At 42.8% G+C, this 22,892-nt stretch overlaps 1 protein-coding gene and 1 long non-coding RNA gene across 2 annotated transcripts; both read right to left on the bottom strand.

The window, feature by feature from the left end:
• Window positions 1–7,565: 7,565 nt before the first annotated feature.
• LOC100842649 (gamma-tubulin complex component 4) lies at window positions 7,566–15,708 on the bottom strand. The gene is made up of 16 exons (XM_003568856.4): window positions 15,421–15,708; window positions 14,268–14,559; window positions 13,914–14,050; window positions 13,630–13,728; window positions 13,008–13,128; window positions 12,653–12,913; window positions 12,417–12,497; window positions 12,251–12,334; window positions 12,015–12,101; window positions 11,759–11,814; window positions 11,474–11,659; window positions 11,067–11,292; window positions 10,611–10,699; window positions 8,337–8,490; window positions 8,053–8,175; window positions 7,566–7,971 (listed from the first exon to the last, which is right to left on the bottom strand). The coding sequence occupies exons 1-16, from the start codon at window positions 15,594–15,596 to the stop codon at window positions 7,906–7,908; spliced, it is 2,238 nt and encodes a 745-aa protein (XP_003568904.1). The 5' UTR covers window positions 15,597–15,708; the 3' UTR covers window positions 7,566–7,905.
• Window positions 15,709–19,816: 4,108 nt separating this feature from the next.
• Window positions 19,817–21,858, bottom strand: LOC112270779. The gene is made up of 3 exons (XR_002963111.1): window positions 20,868–21,858; window positions 20,572–20,772; window positions 19,817–20,058 (listed from the first exon to the last, which is right to left on the bottom strand). It is a non-coding gene; the product is annotated as an uncharacterized LOC112270779 (long non-coding RNA).
• Window positions 21,859–22,892: the final 1,034 nt, after the last annotated feature.

Below are 22,892 nucleotides of genomic sequence, written 5' to 3'. Positions count from 1 at the left end.
GAGATCCATCTTTGTGACTTTCAGTTTACTTCCACCTAGTTATAACCACCAATATGTTTAGTCATGGCTTACGGGGTTAGGAAAACCACTCACATCGCTTATCCTGGTTGGGGCTAATGCGTTTGTTGGTCGATTTGAAATTGCAGGAATGATCTGGTTTTATCAAGAAAGAAACTTCCTTGTTTGTACGTGATTCTTCGGTCGACACACTGTATTCGTACTGGTCCCTACTGCAATCAAACGGATGCACAAAATTCTTTAGAGTTTGGATGCAACCGATTCAAGGCTGTCAACGGAAATCTTCAACCGGTTTGGGTGCCACGCCAACACTATGTTTGGAGGGATGTTTTTTTCTAACTTGTTGCCTTTTTTATTTGTAACTAGCATGGTGTCCCGTGCAATTGCGCGGGAAACATCTGTAATCGTCTTAGCTTTCTAACTGACGTAGGTATGTATTGCCATACTATTTATATAATTGGTCGTTAGAAAGACATAATTAATCAACTTAATATATCTAAAAAAGTAAAATCTATATACTGAGTCAAGTGATGTTTTAACACATGAGACAATATTTTATCTATATGTGATTTAATATCGAAATCCAGAACTTAAGATTAAATCAAGTGTCGGTTGGTGGACCAACTTTTGCATCAAATTTCTGAATTATTTATAGATGATATTAGCCTAGTATTTGTGATCAAAGTTCAGTTCACCTACCAACCACTTGTTTTACCTGAGATTGTTTTTTTTTTGAGGGATTAATTACCTGAGATTGTTGATCACACTAACGATCGCTGAAAATGGAAAATGGTGGTCGTGTTTAGCCCATATTTATCTAACTAACAATACATGATCAACGTGATGTTTTCTCTCCAGAACCTTGTATTGTGCTTCTATTATATATTGACTGGTCATTTGTAACTGATGTTAGTTTAGTATTTGTAATTAAACTTCAGATCGCCTACCAATCTTTGTTCTTTCTCTGATATGCGATTACACATGAGATAACATTCGTACACTAAATTAAAGTTGAGATGAGTAGTAATTGATGGATCAATTGTTCGCACTCATAGATTATGTGCATGCTAAATTATATTAGTTGATATGTTTTCATGCATGATAATAAATCATAATGTGAATTTAATGTTTTTGTTCTATAGATACTTGGATTTAAATTTTGATAAGAGTTAGTCGTTTTTTTAGTTTGTGGTGATATTTATTACTCCCTCCGATACATAAAATGCGTCACACACTTAGTACAAAATTTGTACTAACTTAGTACCAAATGGGTGACGTTTTTTATGGACTGGAGGGAGTAGTGATTAATATTTCCATGACGTGTGTAGAAAAATAATGGAAAATAAAGTCGAAAGGTCGGTAATATATTGATCGACTAACTTGTTTGGCACAATAAAAATAAATATTAACTTAATTACCATTAATCATGACATATTGGGTCTATGTGGACCTTAAACCAATTTGATGTTTTATTCCTAGCTCATCTAATATATCCAAGTCATCAAACCTTGATCGTTGGATCTCAGATCCAACGCCCGGAATAATTGAGGTGATGTGGATCAGCGTGGAGCCTCCCCTCGGTACCCTTCACATTGATTTTTGTATATAATAGATTGTGGAGATATTTATTAGTAATTAATATTTTCATGATGTGTGTAGAAAAATAATGGAAAATTTAGTCGAAAGGCCGGTAATATATTGATCGACTAACTCGTTTGGCACAATAAAAATAAATATTAATTTAATTACCATTAATCATAACACGTTGGGCCTTGTGGGCATTAGACCAATTTTATGTTTTATTCCTAGCCCATCTAATATACCACACTCATTAAATTTTGATCGTTAGATCTCAGATCCAACGCCCAGAATAATTGAGGTGATGTGAATCAACGTGGAGCCTCCCGTCGATACCCCTCATATTTTTTTAGCATATAATAGAATTTGGGGACCGTTTTTTTTTTTTGCTTGTTGGATGGAACTCCAGAAACTGCCCATTTTCGCCAGATACATGAATAATTTGTTGGGGTGAATAATGTTCGTAAAGGGGGTACGAACAACCTGTATGAAAGCGAGTTAATTGCATATATTATGTTAATTATGAGTAAACATCAAAGCCACGATGTACCTGATTTGAGTGAAGCATTTTTTTTTGGAGAAACGATTGAAGTGTAGCTTCTGCCCCCTATATCTGTAGAGACTGTGCTTCGTATGAATGCCGTGTACAAATAGAAGACATAATAGTTAATTCAAGTTGAAAGGATTTAATTTCTTCCTCCTCCTTAAACAATATGATGGTTTTTCAAATACCTGCATATCCATTTGTCCCTATTTCCTATCGAAACTATTTTTGGATCAGATACATGGAAAATTGTCAACACACAGGGAAGCAATTTTAGAATATTTTTCCTGAATTGAAAAATTGATAATCAATTTGCAACTTTAAGTATCAATTTAGTGAATTGAAAAGGCTATGACTAAGTTGAAACTCTTCCACATCAATCCATCATTGATAAAACCAAGTACTCTTTCCCGAATGCATGTTCGTTTATCTCGTGACAAATCTATTTTTGAGTAAAGGAGAACATGTTACATATCAGTAATGGTTCAGCACCGTGCGTGGACAGGTCAAGAACTTCCAGTCCAAATAGAGTATGCAGAAATAGACTAATGAGAGAAGAAAGCAAACCTCAATATCGCACTACTAATTCTTGCTATTCCTTTCCCTTCTACAGCCATGGTCCTCTTCTTCCTCTTCCAAGTATACGGGCGCTGCTAGTGCTAGTAGCTGCAACGCATGAGGCTTTAGTGGGTATTGATTATTGAGTAAGCATTCATGCCAGATGCAGGAGGAAAGGGAGGACCAAAACACTTGAGGTGCCTGGTCACCAGTTCACCACAAACTATCTGGGTTATGGCTGCGGCGTGATCTGTGATAGAATCACATACTTCACCATCGTCGGCACGCTGGGCGTCTTCGCGGGCCTCTGCTCCAACCTCTACTGCTCCGTCTTCCGCTTCTGCAGTCATAAGAGGATTAACTCCGTCCAAATCGACGCCGGTGACGGCCAATGATAACGCCAACGTCTGTGTGAGCCCTTACGGCTGGCCGAACTGGTCGCTGGGCGTATGGGTGTGTGGCGGCGGCGGTTCAGGAAGATGGGATAACAACTCTTTCTCGGTATTGCAAAACGGCCAGATTTACCTCTTACCACGTCACGTTGGAGAGGAGTACCTCAAACGTTTTTCACGGCCCTCCGATCTCAGATCTAACGACCACTATAATTCTGATGACGTGGATCAACGTGGTGCCTCCGTTCGGTACCCCTCATATTGCTTTTAGTATATAATAGATAATTGATATTTGAATATCTTTGACACTTCAATAACATAAGAACTGTGTGTATTGATCGATGTAGGCTGTGAGAACATCCTTCTTTTTGAAAAGGGAAAACAAAATATAACTCCGCAAGCAAATTACCAAAAGTATAACTCCATACTAAATATCATGGGTCCCCTGCAGAACAGTATAGGGGAAAGTACTACAACCTGTAAAACGGACAATTTAACTTTCATATAACTGTTTAGTGTTAATGAATATTCTACACAGCGGTTAAATCTTCTCTTTAAATCAGTTAAATCAGCTGTACATGACATCGATAATCATCAGCCAAGAGCAGAGAACATTGAAGAGAAAGCTTACGAGGCTCTGTTGGTATGCGCATGTTGATCAGGTGCTCAAACTTAACTGCCAACGCCACTAGGTCACCGATGGAGAAAAAGCTTACGAAGTTGCTAATGAGGTGAGTGGCAGCACTTCAACAAACTCCTCTTGGAATACAATCAATCTGCTCAGGAACTTCAAATACGGTTGCCCTGAGATATCTTTTGACTGTTGCAGACCCTGTGATCCTGATGCCTCTCATACCAAACAAACATATGTATGGTCTTGAAGCTAAAAAGAATCTTGTTTCAGAACCACGGTGCAGCGGTTCTACACTCCACAGCCGTCAGGTGGGATTTCACCTTTTCTTTTAGGATATGTGCAAATGTATCCAGCCAGGCTAATGTTTTAGAGGGTGCTATAGGTACATCTTTATTTAAAGAGATCTCTTATTTTAAAATGTTGGACAAGCGAGCCCTTCCTTTGACCTCCGACAACCACTACGCAAAGTATAGTGCAACATATTTATTTTAAGCAGGTTGTCGAAAGAATTGCATCCATGCTTATTTTACACGGACAAATATCTCAACTTGTTAAAAAGTATATGATTTTTTTTTAAACAAATCGTACATTTTTTTTCTAAATTGTCGAAACCGTCCCACTCCCACACTCCATGCATAACAAGACTGCATTATTAGGTTCGGCCTGCTTGATGAAAATAAAGCGCCAGCCTTTTTTCCTTTGGCACTTTTTACCATCATATCAAGTTAGATTTTGGGAAGATAGACGGTATTCTCCAGGCCGGCATGTATGTTATCACCCTAAATAAAAATGACACAATCAAGAAAGTGCTAACCATATATCCACCGAACGTATTATTTGGTACTTGCGCTAAGGGGTCGTCCTGACCAAAACCAAGTCCAACCTGTAGTTTTTGCCTCCATATGGAGACAATTAAGCACTTATGTTTTGACTGCCATCTAGCGTGTGCTACATGGTCCAGATCAAGAGGTTGCAATATATAACAATGGCTCGCAAGTAAATATCTATGTGAACTTTTCAAATCTGATATATCTGATATATAAGAGTGTGCAAAAAATAGAACAACGACCTCATACAAGTAAATGGTACGGTAAGCGAGATATCAGGAGCTTTCATTTGAAGGATCGTGTGTCCTTTGGTGGTTTCGATTTCAATGTTCTTTAATTTGAATGTGACGACTGCATATAGGTGGTACATGCAAGCATAATGTGAACTATGGTACATCACTGTCTGAGCACGTAGGTGGGCTTTTCCACAATATAAAGGACGATGAAACATGCGGAAGGAATGAAATAGTACCAACCATATAGAGTGAAAATGGTAGAGTTTGGAACTTCACTCCATTTTCCAGTGTTAAAATGTCAATCCTATTAGCCCCTATAAAATGACTTCCAGTATGTCCATCGATCATATCTAGAAAATGAACAGTGGGGTAGATAGCTAAAATCTACATGTTTAGTTACATGGCTCAAGTTCGTAAATTTAGAATTGCTCACATATATGGGAATAAAAGGTCTCGGAAAGTCATACGCACCGATGTCGGACGCAACGACAGGCAGGGCATTTGTACTCCAGGAGCTTGGGATATCTGCATGCCGCTGGCTAGAGTTCTATACTGTTTCTACACTTTGGTGCTCTGCTAGCTGGAGATCGCTGGTGCCTGGTGCAACAGATCTCCTTGCCATCTGTGCATGAGAGTCTCAGATGATCCTCCGCCCACCAGACTACGCCAACGCTCCTCCCTTGTTGTCTCCATGTTTCAGATACAACAATGACCCATGAATTAATCTAATCATCGGTTGTGCCCACCCCGGCAGGGATCGACGGGGAACACCGGAATTCTAGTTCAACTTCCCCAAAATCCCGCTCAATCACTGTCAGTATTGTTGCAACCGAACAAGGCCTGAGTGGATAAAGCTTTGTTCGATCTCACAATGCATTGAGCGAGTTCAAAGGCCAGATATCTCAGCACATTACATACTGATGTTGGAATTTTTATTTTTTTGAAAAGTAACGTTCTAGAAGAAGACATAAAATCCAAATCAAACGCCTTCCTGCCACTGGCCACCTGCCGCCATGCTCCCCTTGTCCTCATATTGATGCAGCAGAGACCACAAATGCAAACCATTTGATATTTTCATTTTTATCAAAAAAAAAAATATATATATACTCCCTCCGTCCAACAAAGGATGTCTCAGTTTTGACTAAATTTGAATACATCTATACACTAAGCCATGTCTAGATACATCCAAATTTTGACAAACTTGAGACATCTTTTGTTGGACGGAGGAAGTATATCCAAATCAACTAACTTAAAGAGCTAATCCGCACTAATATATGAGGTTTAAACGCCCATTTAACCCAACAACCACTTCTTGAACATATTGGTCATCAACGTGGGAGGATGGTATTTGATTTAAATGAACAGATGAGTAAATTAGTGTAGGTGGAGAACTTTACAGCTCTTTACTCTTAATCAATCAAGTATTAATGGCTACATCTCTCTCTTTCTTTTTGTACAAGAACTGGCTACATCTTAGTCAAATATATGTTAAACACCGGTGGCACCGAGGAGCTATTGAATAGCGTCCATATATGCATTCCTTCTCTGGAAGCATAGCAGAACACCCAGCAGCAACAAATGATGCTGAAGAATACGTAGTTGATATGAAGGATAGTTTTGCTTAATGTGTTTGATGGCTTTGAATTTGTGAACAAGAAGGAAACAATCTGAGAATAGTAGGTGTCAGGATGTAAAAACGCTCTGCCTTGAAACAATCCCTGATTGCACCGATTGCTTCTCTGTCTAAGTCTGAAGAAGTCTCCCAACCGGAAGACTTTCGTCAAATTAGTCTGGTGTGCACAGTTTCACTAAGATAGCGTCAAAGTCTATGGCTTTGAGGCTGCAGCCCCACATTCAGCAGCTCATCTCCCCCTGTCAGAATGCATTCATAAAATGCTGATGTATCCACGACAATTTTATGTTCGTCCAATCTACTCCCTGCGTTCCTAAATACTTGTCGTTGTTTTAGTGCAAACTTATACTAAAACAGCGACAAGTATTTAGGAACGGAGGGAGTACCATTTGAAGGCTGCACCATGACAACCATGCAACTCTTATGCTGAAGCTGGACATTTCAAAAGCTTTTGGCTTTGTTTCTGGCCATTCCTGCTCAAATTGCTGTTGGGATGGCACGATCCAGTCGGGAGTTATTTCTGTTGAGAATAAATAGAAGAGAAGAAAACGCTGCAAGCTGGACGCTCTGCACCAAAATCTCCCGAGTCTCCTGTGTCTGAGAGAAGTGAGAGAGCCACAAACGTCTACAAGTACGTACCCGCGGTTAGTAGATCGTCTTTCTCTTCTTTCCCTTTTTTGCCACATGAACTGAAGCAAACCGTTGCGTCTTGTGATGAGAGCCACCAAGGACCTGTGCATGGTCACGCCGGGAGGATTGGTCAAGGATCTAATGGCCGGAGAAGGCGATGCTGCTGGGCAAGGACGTGCTTTCGCTGGTGGTGCACCCGGGATGGACCATGCCGTGGCCATGGCCATGCTCATGATAGCCAATTGGTACCGATCACAGGCATTGCCGATTGATCAGAAGCTTCAAGAATCTTCTGATGGCTTCCTCGGTGTTATAATGGCAGTAGCTAGAGCTAGGGGATCGCAGAGAAAAGCTGTACAGGAAGGAAATCATTTCTTTGATTGATTTATTTGAATCTTACGTGTACTGGAAATCTTATACTGTACTCTTTTGCATTGTTTTGGGTGTTCTATTCATGCTTCCCGATGAAACCTTGGCATTACAATGTCGCTCAGCAGCACCCCAAAACAAACATGACATGGCAACAAGTGCGATTGAACAAACACGCAATACACATCAAAATGAGTTTCTGCATAATATGCCCAAAGCAGTTAGCCAATCACACTCCTTCCGTTAGCCACACCAAGGAGCGATCATGATCGCAAAACAAAACAAAAAACCAGCAATGAACATCAGCAGGAGCCAACATCGCCTGGTGTTTACTTACCAGGGTAAACAATTCACACGCTACGGATAATTTACAGGGTGCTACAGACTCTTCCTTCCCTTCTCTGTGTGGCGGCGTCGCCCATTGCAGTTGGTAGCATCATCATCTTCGTGTAATTCTCAAATGGCGAGAACAGATGGTTAGAGGCTTTACAACTGGGTACTCGCAGTGCTTGGCCGCAGCCTGCCTGAATTCATTACTCCCCTCGCTGTGGTCTATTGTTGAGGAAAAGAAAAGGTCAGGTAAAAGAGAACTGTGTATGGATAATTATTTGCCAGTCAATAAATGGAGCTTACCTCGAAAAAAGAGTTGAAGTTCAGCCTCATCAGAAACTGCCTCAGGAAAGGTGCTCTCTGACTTCCTGCAAGGCGACTACTCCTTAGGATAGTGTACAGCGAATTTGATTTCTTGTTGAACTCCTGAATATCACCAAAGAATTGTAAGTCCATGGTACATATACTACAAAACTAAGTAAAGAGGTATCCGAGACTTTCATGAGTGCCGTGCTAAGCACACTGGCATGACATTTTGTTTAGGGAAGGCCAATGGTTACAGCAGGTAGTGTGGGGTCAGATGATACCTCAGTTATGTGATCAATCTCAAACATGTTTGAGCCTGTTTCATATTGCTCGATACTCCAGCAGAACTGCAAGCAGAGCTTCATTATGCTGTCCAGTATTCTAGACACTGATCCTATATCCAAGAAGGATTGTGAAATCAATGCTGACAAATAGCTGCATTGCAAGAGGTAATAATCAGCCAAGATAACATAATAGATTAAATTAGTTGTGTCTCTACAAAATCAAAGGAAACTTGTGGTAACATCTCAATGTAACTCAGCAAGGAAATTACTAATAGTATAATAAAATGCCGTGGGTCCACTCAGAAGTAGGCCTGGTAACGGATTGGATCTAAATGGTTTTAATGGTTTGGGTCCTTAATTGGATCGTCTTTGGCTAGATGGAAATGGGTTGACCTTGCTAATGGATCGGTTTGGTTTGATTTTAAAGGAAAAACGGTGCGGTACGATTTGGTTTGGATTCAATCAGTTTGGTTTCCTATGGGCTCACCCCGTGGATACCACCTGGGCTTAACCCGTGGGTAAAGGCCAGAGAAGCAGCTGTCCTTCACGGATCGGCCACGGCGCCGAAGTGGATGCGCCGCGCGCGGGAAGGACTGCTCGACGCACAGCTCCACCGGCTCGGTTTGGTCAGGGCTTCGCCGCCGCCGCCGCCGCCGCCGCCTCCGCTGCCGCTGCCGCTCAATTCGCTGCCCAGGGCATGGAAATTCGGGTTCGAGCCCACAGTGCGGAAGCCCATACGGAGGATCGGATCTGGGAGCCGGCGCTGCTCGTCGTCTCCGGCATCGAGCTCGGCTAAGAGGAGGTCGTCCAGGCTGAGCTTGTAGAGGGAGAAGCCCTTTTCCCAGTCAGCTAGCGCTAGGTACAGATGCTGCCGCCACTCCAGCTGGTTTGCGACGCCGCAGCCGTAGCAGATAGCGTGCGGCGGTGGCCATGTTCCGACGGCTGTCCTTCACGGATCTGCGACTTCTTCGCGCGCCACGCCGCCGGTTCTGCCTCAGGCGCGGAGGGCGGCGACCTGGTGGGCTCCGGGAGCTTCTCCGGGAGGAGGTGGAGGTCGGCCACGAGGCCCTGGTCCAGCGTCCGCGAGCCCCCCAAGTCGGCGTGCTTCTGCATCGACGAGGACCGCTGTGCGCACGTCGGACTCCACCCCGTCGTCTCCTTCATGGCGCAGGTTCTCTTCACTGCCTCCACCTTTGAGGTCGCCGAAGTATGCAGCACAGCTGATCTTTGGTTCTCTTGTGGGTTTGAAACGGGTTTGGAAGTTGGTTTGAAACCATTTCGTGGTTTGGTTTGGTTTGATAAGGGATGTGGTTTGGATTGGTTTGGATCCCAAAGCTTGATTTTTGGACTGGATTAGTTTGGTGCCATAAAGTCTGGCGCTGTGGCTTGGGTTGGTAATGGTTTGGATCCTAGACCATTACCAGGCCTACTCAGAAGAGCACAGGGAAAAGTACTAAAACCTGTAAAACGGGCCAAAATATACATACATAAGCTTCAGATAATGGACAAGACTTCATACTATTGCAATTGAAGGTTAAACCTAGCCAATAGCCAAAGGTCTAACATACAACAAACGCATCCACTCCCATCACCTAAAAGGAAATGCAACGAAAATATTGGCCAATCTTGTACTATATCGTATGTCCCATACAAGGCTGTGTTGATTATGATAATCCCGTGAGCCGCTTGGCTAACTGATTTTGGAAAATTCTGCATGACAGGAGTTTCAAATTTTGTTCTGGCTAACCGAAAAGCTGGAAAAATACATCCAACTATGTTGGTGTGTGTAGTATTTTTTTTCGTTTGGTGTATTTTTTTAGGCAGTTAGATAAAAATCTGGTTTGACAAACAGAACACCACCTTTTTTTACGCTACTTTTCCATGGCAGCTTATAAATTAAGTTCTTCACAGCACAGTTCGCTAACCACAAACTGAGCCAAAAACATGGATACAGAAACATATAGTGAATTCAACGCCATTAATGGCGAAGTATAAGGAAACATTGGTATTGAGTAAACAATCGGACCTTAAGGGGACATTCTATTCTAGGTATATGGAAATGTTTCGTAATTGTTTCTTTATCTTCCAAATTTTAGTCAGACATTAAGGGAACATTCTATTCGAAGAACATTAACATGTGGTTGCTGAACCCACACCCAAGACGTGGAGTTAAACTGTGAGAAATGAGAAATCAAATAAAAAGTGTGATCATTCCTATCAATAAAAAACAAAAGAATTCCATACAGTATAAAGTTGAAATTAGTTGCTTACTCTTGATGAAAGGTCACCAGTTCAGTAAAATCATGTGAATCTTGCACGTGAGCTTGTAAAACATTCCACTGTGACTCAATTACATCAACCTGCAAAGGGAGGTCCAATAAGAAAGGACAGGTGGAAATTATGAAACTAACCAAACTTTTATTGATGTCAATAAAAAAAATGGAAAGGGAAGCACATTCCTAGCAGATATCTAGCCAAATGAATTGTTCTCTTCTATATGCTCAAGTAATATTAACTGCAAATAACTTTGTCAGCAGACATGTTGCAGTCTAGCTACTAAGCAAACGCTATGCACGTGCTCTGGATCAGTGCTAATGGTAAAAAGCATCATCGTTAGGATTAGATGACGAGAAAGGCACCACAGCAGATAGCTTTCCATGCACACATGACTACCGTCTGGAACAAGTAAGGCAAAATGATGCAGCAAAATGGTAGTTTATCTGGTACCTGTATGTAGAACTGCAGGTTTCTGATCAAGAATGCCATATGCTCCCGTACTCGCCAGAAAGGTTTAGTGCGTAGACGACGCAGTTGTGTTGCAGAGGAATTTTTCCGATCCTTGCAATAATCAGAAAAATCAACATGATCTTGATGCATTACAGCTGTCCAGGATTTCTCCAGCTCCATTTGCGTCCTCTTCAATCGGATAAGATACTGAAAAACTTTGCGATACCTGGATATAATTAGCATATCTTTAAAAACAGGGATGTAACATGCTCAAGACTTTTTCCTGACTTCCAGGTTGAGTTGAACAAGTCTTGCTGTAGCGATTCAGGATATTAATCCCCACTCAAAGATCTAATGGAATTCAAAAGAGCATAATTTTGTTGAGGACATATAATTACAACACTTACTTAGAAAGAACATCAGGAGTAAAGAAGAGCTGTAGTGGCCAATCGACAGAATATTCCAGAGTAATACTATGCCACCCGTCAAGTGCCAATTCTGAGCTAGCCTTTCCTTGAGAGGAAAGCTCTGAAGTATTGGGCTTCTGAAGATCTTTCTGTGAGGTACTGGATTTCATGCCAAACAGCGGCATCCTACAAAAGAGAAATAAACCGGTTGTCAATATACAGAACAGAAATTCACTACGCATGGCTCGGCATTAATTACTGCATGTGCTAAATTGAACTACCAACCTTAGGGAGACCCTGTGGAAGTATTTGTCTTCATCGCCTATTGTCTTCAGCGCAGCCTGCACAATTAAGAATGAACTAAATCCTGGTCACAAAAAATTAAACCTATTTGCTAAGATGAGGTAACAGCAGACAACAGAACTCGGCAGGATTCTAGGCAAGCTGATGAAAATAAAACACCACACATAATGAAGTGAAAAAAATAAAATGTCCATCAATAAGTCCTCCGCAGCAGAAAAAAAAAGGTTATATCACTTACCAGCTGAAATGGAACAATGAGATCAGCTTCCGCTGTAGACTGACGAGGTGGTAAGCGCATTAATTGGCGGCTTTCCTCAAGGAAACACTGGTTCAAAGGAAAGATTCTGAGTTTCGGAAAACAATCCAAGAGGGCATTATAGAACAAATTTGCATTGTACTACTGTGACCACAGAGATACGTACATGAAAAAGAAGGAATGGTGAAAAAATCATGGATCAAGATGTGCATTATTACCTGGAAAAAATCACCTTTTGCTAAAAGAAAATAATCTTTAAGTGCCCTCAAGTGACCGTTGAGATCAGCACGTACAACCACTAGCTTTTACCAAAGGAAACAATCGGTGATGTTCCTATGCAATAAAACATTGATAGAATACATAATGTTTTAAGCCATCCAGTACCTGCCAAAGATGATTTGCTGCAATTGTGCGTATTGAGCTAACAGCAGACTCAAACAACCTTTTATGGAACTCAGAAGAATGCTGCAGAAAAAACATGGACATATGTCAATATTGCTCTCCTGGAGGGGTAAGGATAAATGAAATCTCTAATACATAAAACATGGAAAGATGCATGCAACAACATGAGATGCTGATATTATAAATTAAATACTGCCAACAGAAAGCTAACAACTGACCTTTAGGTTCTTGAGCATGGCATCAACTTTATCTGCTTCAGCCTGTGGCAACAATTCTTCTGCACTAATGGTAGAGAAGTTTGGCAGCTCTTTCGGAGCACCAGAACCCCCTGTAGAACTTTGGGTTCTATGAGATCCTTTCAAGACACTGGGGTCCTGCAATGTAGCACCAGGACTAGGATTTCTAAGAACCCTTATTGCTTTGCCAGCAAAGAGAATTGATTCTGCAACTCGCATGTGGATATACTCAGGCAGCATGTCCTGTCAAGTAACAGAAAAAATAATGGATATAACTATCCAGGGGAACAATTATTAAATCGTACACATGCACTTTAGAAAAAGAATACAAGCATACCAACGATAAATGAAATCCAGAGTGCCAACTAGTCAGGGATGTATCTTTTGCTAATTTCTGTGCAACCTTATCAGCAACATCTGTCTGAGATGATTCATTCTCCACATCCCTGTCAACCTGTCTGAGAAGGAAGGCAAGAAATTTAATTGCGAGACTACTTGCTATCACGCGAAACGCAATTGATACTTCTCTCGCTGTAGTGTTTAATATAGAGATACTCAAAATTGCACCAATAAAGCTCCAACCCACCCATCTAGCAAGCAAATTCTTGTGTCAATCAGTTTCACTATATTAGACTTCTCGTCAATTTTGTACTAAATCAACGACACTTATTATGGATCAGAGGGAGTTAGAATACCACAAAAAAAATGCTGCTGATCTAGGTGGTGAAATTAGGAAAGAAAGTAAAAATATATAGAATACATTCATATTATAACCAAGACTTCAAATCACTTCAGGTTTGTGCCCCTATAATTGAAATGTATCCATTTCCTTTAGCAGGAAAAAAATGTGTAACTGGATATGTGTCAAACTGGCAATAATTAGATCAGAAGCAGAAACAGAATAACAATGACAAAAGTACAAGACAATTTAATGAAAAAGCTCTGCAAGTCATGCTGACCTTCTAATGAAAAATTCGTGATACTGATCTTGAAGAATACCATAAACCATCCAAGAAGTCAGTTGGTTAAACATGACCTGGTGTCCATGCCAAAGGAGCCTATTCTTATTTTTACCATCAATAAAAAGTAAATTAATACACAAAATATGCAAGTAAATATGAAATTAAGGGAAGTAGTTGCAATGAAAATGGGAGTACAATGGTTTTCACTTAAACAAGAAAGGAAGGAAATGTTAGTTATATTTCTTCAACAGTCACATATATAAAAATAATTGAGGCAATACCTCTGAATACAACTTTGCAGTTCTGGAACCCCACAATGGCATCGTTTATGCAATAGGTTAAGAAGCTGTCCTCCCTTGATGTCCTTCTGCTCGATCTCCATAACAAGCTCATAAAGTGGAGGTAGAAGAACCTCAAACTACAAATTTGCACAACAATTGATAGGATTAGACGACTAACCAAAATGCATCGCACATGATAACGCATGCGAACAGAATATAACATTGATGTACGTGCCAAAGCTCATAAAATTCACGTAGTGGTTGACGAGTATTGCATAAGTATCTGGTTGTACAGAAATTAGAAACTGGAATTTCAAGACAGAAACTCTAAATGCAAAATGTTGAAAAACAAACCTTATTTAGCCCATGGGTTACTGTTGCCAGGATAGGCAATGGATCTGACAACAGGTTTTGCTCAACCTGCAGGACAGCTGATCTATAAACTGACAAAATCTCAGCAATACCATTGGCAATTGCCCTTCGGTATGAACTCCCTTTTCTCACTTTGCCCTTCAGAGTTACATCAGCATGAGGTGAAGAAACATCTACAGAAGGCTGAATCCAGCTCAGATCACGAGACTCTGTCGCAAAACGGTTCAGTTCTCTGTAATAGAAGCCCAGAGAAATGAGCCTTTCAATAGCACTCCTGTAAAAAGGTCAAGCCATTTAGAATTTGGTGAATCATGAGCTTGAGACAGAACATACAGTCTTCAATCTATATTTTGCCTTCCAGGCACGTGTGATGAGAATGTTAAGAACTAAATGCACCTACATGAACATGATTAGTTGATTACTAGTACTTCTGGGCACTGAAAACTGCAAGAGTTTGCAGGCATCTAATAGAATATTCCTTTCCTTTTAGATATGTTGTGTTCTATTGTACAGGTAGAGTAAAAGCACTGTGTAATGTGTATGCATTAAAGGTGGATCTTTTCAGGTGCAATTGTATAACGATATTGTGTGTCTTTGTCATGTAAAAGTGCAGGACGATTAGAATCGTGGAAGCACTAATTGTGCAATGGATGAGTTTGTACATGTATATGCTTTGCTTCTGAGGTATCCTCATCTCTACTTGCCTAAGTTACATTATCTACAGAGCTCGGTAAGAATTGTGGGTGAAACATTTGAATTTCATAGGTCATACATACTAAATGGAGAAAAGCAGAAGAAACAAAATTGCATAGTCAGTGAACTCTAAGTCAATCCTCCATGCACCAAGGTGTTCAACCGAACAGAAATTGCAGGCTCAACAAAGCACATTAAGTATGGTTTAAATAAATTCGATATCAACAGTCATAAAGCACTTAAGCACAGCAGAAATTATGCTTATACAAGCAAAGCAACCAGGAGAAAAAAGAACTCCCCTGACTTCTCATGGTTTTTAGTGACGCGTCACATCGAATTCAACCACCTAACTACGCCACAGCCCACAGATCCCGCACCCTCGCAGGTCACAGACACCAAAGCGCGGTCACAGATTGTAGGGCGGGTCTCGGGTATCACATACCTCTCCGACGGCTGGAGGAATGTGAGGTCGGGGGCCAGGCGGAAGGCGGGGCCCACATCGCCGTCGCCGGCGCCCACGGCATCGGCGGACGAGGAGCGGCGGCGGGCGGAGGAGGAGGAGTCGAGGACGAAGTCGCCGGTGAAGCCGAGGAGGGCGAGGAGGAGCTCGTGCAGCATCCCGGCCTCCCTGGGGTTTTCCTAGGGTTTCGGCGGATCGCGAGGAGAGAGAGAGGGAGAGAGCGACCGGGAGTGGAATGGGGAAAAGGGCGGGCACGCCGGAATTCAGGTGGTGTTTTTTGTGGTTTTTAAAATATATTACTCCATCCCATGAGGGAGTACTATTTAAGCTCCATTTTGAGACGATGCTTGAATAATCTGCTCACGACAAGTAATTTGCATAGGACAGAGTAGTATCTTCAACATAATTTGCATTAAATAGATTGAAAGGATTAATTATCTAAGCCAGGGAGCCTAGAAACACCAGACATCCAAACACTTGCTGCGACATTTTAATCTCATTCCGTCGATCATTTATCAAGAAGATTTAAAGATGTGCAAAATACATACGAATTCAAATGTTGCAGCGCCTTTGACAACAAAGGCTCTTCCACAGCCTAATCATGAGGCGCACACCGGAGCTATGGGTATTTTAAATCTTTTAGATTTACTGCAGTGCAGCTAGAGGACTGTTAGAAATATGTCCTGAAGGCATTCATAGGGATGATAATATTTTGATTTATCCACGATATGTTATCTATTCCATGAATAATATATTTGTATATATTCGCAAAAATATGACTCATCTGTATAGCACTTTACTTTGTATGGTTGTTTAAAGTTGTACTCTGGGCCTCATCATGTCGGTTGATGTGATTGGTTCCCTCTTGGAAGTCAAAGTAGTTCTCGCTGACAGAGAAAAAAAAAACTTGTTGAGAGCATTATCAATGGCCGCCTTTATATTCTCCTTTTTTAACCCACAATACTTCATCCATGGTTTCTACTTTACAAAACACAGTGTACACTGATCTTGTATCTATTTCCCTTAGTGTTCCCATGTTCAAGAAGTTCAGTAAAATTTATAACATGGCAAGCTCATGAGCGGAGAGCCGCCCTTCCTTAATTTTTGCCTCAGTTATATGATAAGGGAATTAAGGGATGCTAAAGGGCTGAATCGATTTTTGGGGTGATGAGAAGAGAAACGGTAGTGAGCGAGATATGAAACGGGAGATCAACCAGCGGTGGCAGAGCTCACGCGAGGAGGAAGACGAGCGAGGGGTTGGGGCGCTCGGCAATGAGATGGGCCAGAAGGAGCGAGGGGTGCGGAAAAGATGAAAAAAGGAGATCTAGATAGTCTCCGGCCCAAGGGGCAAAAGGGAGGAGGGACCGGCTGCCCTGGTGGTCTTGGAACATCATATTTCAAAAAATGTTTTTTCTTCTAACTTTAAATTTTGTCTTTTTTATCATTTTAACCACGGCTCATGAAATATTTTTGTCCCTAACTTATTTAGGACGTTTATTCTAATACAATTCCGGTCAACTTAGAAGGAGCTGAGTTGGACCACTTGTGCTGGTGATGCAGTCAAAAACCACTCAGCACTCTGCATTCACGTGAGATGAAACTCTTGTCCAAACCGAGTCATAATACATTTGCTTGAATTCTCGTGCATACCACTACTACAGAAACCGTTACAGCTGCAAGCTCACTTCTGATGCCGCACTAAAAAGCGTCAAGCAAGATGCACATCTCTGACACGTCTTACAAAGAATGTCAAACGCAACAACTGGGAGGCCGGGGTAACAAATATATCTGACACGCCCACACAACAAGCGTCGGAGTTGCAAACCTTTGACGCTTGAGAACTGCTGACACTTTTTTACTCAGGATGCGTCATAAGAGATTGTAACTTATCTGACTTTTAACCTCGTAGAAGCGTCAGTGATGTGCATGGGGAGACCTCTCACCCTTGTTGAAGGCAAAGCGTCATGGTCCTTATGCTGCTGCACTCACTACGTTTTATTGTACGACTTGTGTGCGTTAGAGGTCAACTGTACTGGATGATCAACATACAAGACACTCTAAAATGTATTTGACAAATTTATAAGAAAGATAGGATAGCATTTCACATATATATCGATTACAAAACACGTCCGTACAATAATAGAAAAAAAAAGTAATACTAAAACTAGCTAGCTAGCATTATGCAGCACCGTCGTCGTCACCGGAATCCTCATCGGCGGAGTCGGAGTCCTCGTCGTCGCCGTCGTCTGCGTGCATGGCTTCGACGGCGGCCCAGTACTCCCTCACCGCTGCTAGCTCTCCCCCGCTCCTCGATAGCGTTAGTACGACGCTCCGAGTTCAGGATTGCGGTCTGGAGTTCCCACTCCTCCCGCGCCTCCGCCGCCTCCAGGCTACACTCGATGGCGTAAGCTTCCGCCTGGGAAGCCCGCCTCGTGGCGACCATTTGACGTCGGTCGGCCGCATGAGCACGCTGCTCAAAAGTGTCTAGGACGAGCGACACTTGGAGGATGTGCTGGAGCTCGGTGTCGTTGTCGTCGTTGGCTGTGGTGGCGATGAGGGGGCGCCGGCCGTGGGATGAGGATGGGGTGTCGTCCCCGTACCAAGGACGCTTTGGTGGCGGCAACCGGCGGCCACGTCCGACCGAGCTCATCATGGCAGGTCGGCGGCTGACGGAGGAGAGGAAGACGACGCGCCCACGGCGGGTGGCGAATGGCGGAGTCGACGATGAAGCACGCCCACGGCGACCCGCCGAGCTCTATGAAAGATCGGTATGGTCGACTAGAGGGGGGGTGAATAGGCGACTAACAAATTTTAACCTTTTTGTTTTCTTTTAAGGATACAAACACTTAATCCTAGGGCTTACTAAGTTCTCTAAAGTGAATGCCACCCTAGTATGAAATGCAATAGCCGAAACAATAAGATAACAAATAAGCTTGCAAAATGTAAAGGGGTAAGAATGGATACCACACAGGAGACGAAGATTTGATCGGAGTTCCACCTTTTGGGATAGATGCGTCTCCGTTTGCAAAAGTGTTCTACCACAAAGGTAGATGCGCCACAAAGGCCCACTCTATTCTTCTCTTACAACACCACAAAGGTGAAGTGACCTCCACTAATGGCTTCCTTGAAGGCGAAGACCGAACCCTTACAAATTTGATCGGGGCTCTCTCCACAACTCAATTGGAGGCTCCCAATCTAATCCACGAGCTCCTCAACACCAAGGGAGAGCTCAAGGGGACCGCTTCCGTCTACGGTTCCCAATAACTCAAGAGAACGAAATCCACAAATCAAACAAGGGGAATCAACTTTTTGACTTGGTGAAACCCTAGATCTCGATCTTCTCCTCCAAATCTCAAAGTATTGGCTTGGGAAATGAACTAGCGAGGGAGATTGAGGGAGATGAAGTTCTTGTTCTTAAGATAAGAGAAAATGGATGTTCTTGGCTTATGCTTGGGTAAAAAAGACCTGTTGGGGACGAAGGGGTATTTATATGGGCTCCCCAAAATTGAACCGCTATGCGCTACGCAGTCACAGGCCGGAACTTCCGGTCAGGAACCGAAAGTTCGACATATTCCTGCCGGGCTAACCGAGAGCGACCGGAGGTTGGGGCGAAAGTTCCAGCCGGAACTTCCGCCACATGTACTGCAGGCAGTTCAACACAAGTTCTTCCTTTTAAATCACTTAAAAATTAGCTCATTCAGATCAAGGTCGACGGAGTATATATTTTTAGCCTATGTGGAGAAACGTGGTGATTTATTCTCCTTTTGTTTTGAATATATAATAGATATTTATTTGGTCTTTTTAGGTCAGTAAGCATTGAGATGTCTCTAGAAACGAAAACGACCCATATAAACAATATATCCTTAGATCTGCTAGATAGAAACGCAGTGCACAAAAGGCTAAAGCATCAACTATACGAGAAATTGTAATAACATATAATTTAAGTTGGACGGGTTATATATGACACCAATAAGTTATTAAACAATATTGTGTCTTATAGCACACACTAAAAATAATACTGAGAAAAGTGTCCCAACAAATATGAATAGCATTGGTACATATCACGGATGGATCACAACATTAAAGTGCTATTGCCATAAATAAATAAATTGTATTATCACAGCATGATATTAAACATTGCAAAAATATTATAATATTACACCGCAATAAATGAATTGCATTGATATATGTATACAATACAGGTATATATAATTAGCATTGGTAGAGCTAAATAAAAATTAATTTTGTATTTGCGGATACTTAACTCTTATTTTGATTATTTTGTACTTTTCAAAACATGTAGATAAGCAGTTATGCTATGAAGTATATCTGGTCAAATCATCTCGTAGGAATCCTTTCAGCCTAATTAACCCACCTCAATGCCACAAGCACGATCGTAAATATGGAAACGTATAATGCCCGGCAACATATTTTGTACCTTTGGGATGAAAGGTGTACGGGCCACATGCATAGCAGTAATCGGAGTCAACATTCTTACTCTCCGTCGGGGCGCACTAAGGGTTGTCCATACCCTCACGTCCAATTGAAACACAAATAGCAAAAACTTATTCAGAAGATGGCCAAAACGATATGAGTATACGACATATGCGCCGATACCATCTGCAACCAAACGGACAGGAATATCATGTGACCGAGAAATTCCAAGCAGAGCATATTATATGGAACTAATTAAAGAACTTCGGTGAATATGTAGTCATAATCATTTTGACTATATATACAACATAGTGATAATCATATTGAATATATGTACAAAGCTTTTATTATAGATGTTGTATATATGAATGCAAGTATTATGCAGTCAAGTGTGACAAATGTAGGTTAATTTGTAATAATGAGATGGTGAAGATACTAATAAAGTACAACTAGTATAATATACAGGAAAAAATAAAGAAGCTTGTGAGTTGTGGTCTTGTGGTTATATTCCCGCATTCAGCAATGACATGAAGGACAACAAGTAATGTGGAAAAAGGCTTAACAGCGCATATTAAGACTGTGTTTTCGGTTTAGATAAAGTTACTATTTTCAAGTTGCAAGGTGCTTCCAGAGGGGACAAACATTCTTCCATGGAGTAAATGATGGATTTTCGAAAATGTTATAAGCGAGAAACTTTACCAGTAGTCTCAATGGCTCACAGTAGAGGACAGAGAAACCACTTGGAGTCTTCCTTTTGGAACACAACTGCAGCTCGGCAAAAAAAATATTTTCCCGCGAACCCTCCTTGCTAGATCATGCGGTGAAGTTGATGTGCCTGTAAGGATACAGTTTAGAAGGCACGTGAATAGGAGGGTCGAAATCCAGGAGCTCAAACTTGATCTGGTCAGAAAAATGAAGACAGGTCATCAAAATTAGACTTCCCAAACCAGAAGAGATAGTGTGGTTACAACAAGTGAATAAATTGTAGAGCTCACCATCATCTTTCTGTTGTGGTAACCCAAGGCTACCTTTGCGATTTTCATGGCGTGCACACGATTAGTTTTCATTTACTTAGGACTCTTAGCTCTTCAACCAACAAATAGAACAGAATGATGTCAAATCGAAGCAAGTAACAGAATTAGATAGTTATAGTGAGGGATCAACAAGCACTAGTACGTAACTATGAACATCAGCATGCACGGTACAATCACAGTGCTTTTGCTGCGTTTTTTTCGGCTTCTAGGACCGGTTTCTCCTAAAAGCTGCCCTCACCTAGCTTCGTGAAGAAGCTGCATCACAAATTTAGCTAGACTTTCAAAATAGTTTAGGCCAAAATAGTTTAGTAGTCTAATCAAATTTAGGTGGCGGCTTCTCCAAAAAGCTAGGGGAGGCCAGCTTCTTGGAGAAGCCAGCCCAGGAAGCCAACAAGAACTGGCCGTTTGGTTGGTAATAAAGACAAAGAGACGATACCATCACACTGCTTTGCTTGGTACAATCATAGTGCTTAGAGTATCTCCAACATCATACCCATATTTGTCTAGAATACCCAAAAATTGACAATAAAAAACCTGCTACTAGAATATGGATAGGTACCCATATCCACGTGGGAACCCAACTGCCAAGAAATCGGAAGTTTCAGCCCCGCCCGACCTCCCGACCGGTCAGCGCCGACACTATTCCGGCGGCCCGACCGCGCCGCCGCTGCCCCCGCGCTGTCGGTCGCTCCACCTCGCCCCCGCACAACTCCCCGCCGCCGTTCCATGCCCCGACGAGCAGCAGCGGCTGTTGCCAGATCTCTGCCGGCTGCCGCGTCCAACCTGCGCCGATGTAGTGCTCTGCCGACTGCTGCCGCTCTTCCTCTTTGCCTCCCGGACCACCGGATCTGCCCCCACCGTGCTTCCCCGCACCCATCGTGGCTTCCCCGAGGCCTATTGGCCCCTGCCGCACTCGAAGAGGAAAGCGCCGCCGCCGCCATGGCACCCCCTCGACCTGCTGCCCCAGCATCGCCCCCGACGCTCCCCCTACGCCACCACCGCCCTCGACTCTCCCCCCAAGACCTCCGAGCAGCACCTACCGCCGCCCAGCCCCTGTCGTCGCCGGTGCCCCGCCGCCGCGAGATCTAAAGGCAGCGCCGCCATCGCAGCCTTGGGCCACCCGCTGCACAGCCCCCGTCATGTCAGTCTCCTCCGCCGCCCAGCGTTGCCACTGCCATGCCCGTGGCCTCCTTGGCTTCTTCGAGTTGGGATGCGGCAGGGGATTCGAGAGAGAAAGGTGTGATGGGGGAAGACGAAGGGGTGGACCAATGATATGTGGAGCTAGTTGAATTTGTTGTATGGGTATCCAAATTTAGGGATGCCGGAAAAGTTGGACACAATTTGGCTACCCATATTTTCTCTCTCCTCTACCCATATTGATTTTGGGTACCCAAAATATGGGTATACTGTTGGAGATGTTCTTAGGTTTTCACGGAGGGGTGGTTGGTGTGACGAGGAGGAGGAGGAACCAAGTATATAGCGAAGAAGTTTGGGTTCGAGTCAGACACGTACGCACCACCGAGGCACTCGAGGAGAAGAACCCGGGGTGGCGCACGCGTGCGCGACATGCCTTAGCGTGTGGGTGGAGGCGGCGCCTTGTGCACAGACGGGCGGAGGTCGACGTCCGGCGCGGCGGGCCTGGCTCTGGCGGTTTGGCTCCCGATGGAGAAGATGAGTGGCGGTTTGGCTGTGCTGCGCCCATGCGTCGCATAGCCAGCTGGTGCTCGGCATCGCTGCCTTGCCTTACGAGACGGTCGTCCGCTAGATAGCTAGAGAGCGAAGCGACCAGGAAATTGAGTTTTCCTGCGGTTTGTTGCGCAGCAAATATCCTCTCTGCGACGGAGATTTTGCGCGTTCTCACTCAACAGTTAAGCTCAGTTTTGCATCGTTCATAAATGATGCATACTGGCAGACTGCAGATGAGCACATATTATTTCTACATCGATAACCAGAGTGTTAAAGTTACACATTCATCTACTCTACGCA

This window comes from Brachypodium distachyon, chromosome 2, assembly GCF_000005505.3.
Source record: "Brachypodium distachyon strain Bd21 chromosome 2, Brachypodium_distachyon_v3.0, whole genome shotgun sequence".
NCBI lineage: Eukaryota > Viridiplantae > Streptophyta > Magnoliopsida > Poales > Poaceae > Brachypodium > Brachypodium distachyon.
The sequence above is the reverse complement of the archived record's forward strand: the minus strand, read 5'-3'. Positions and strand labels throughout refer to the sequence as shown.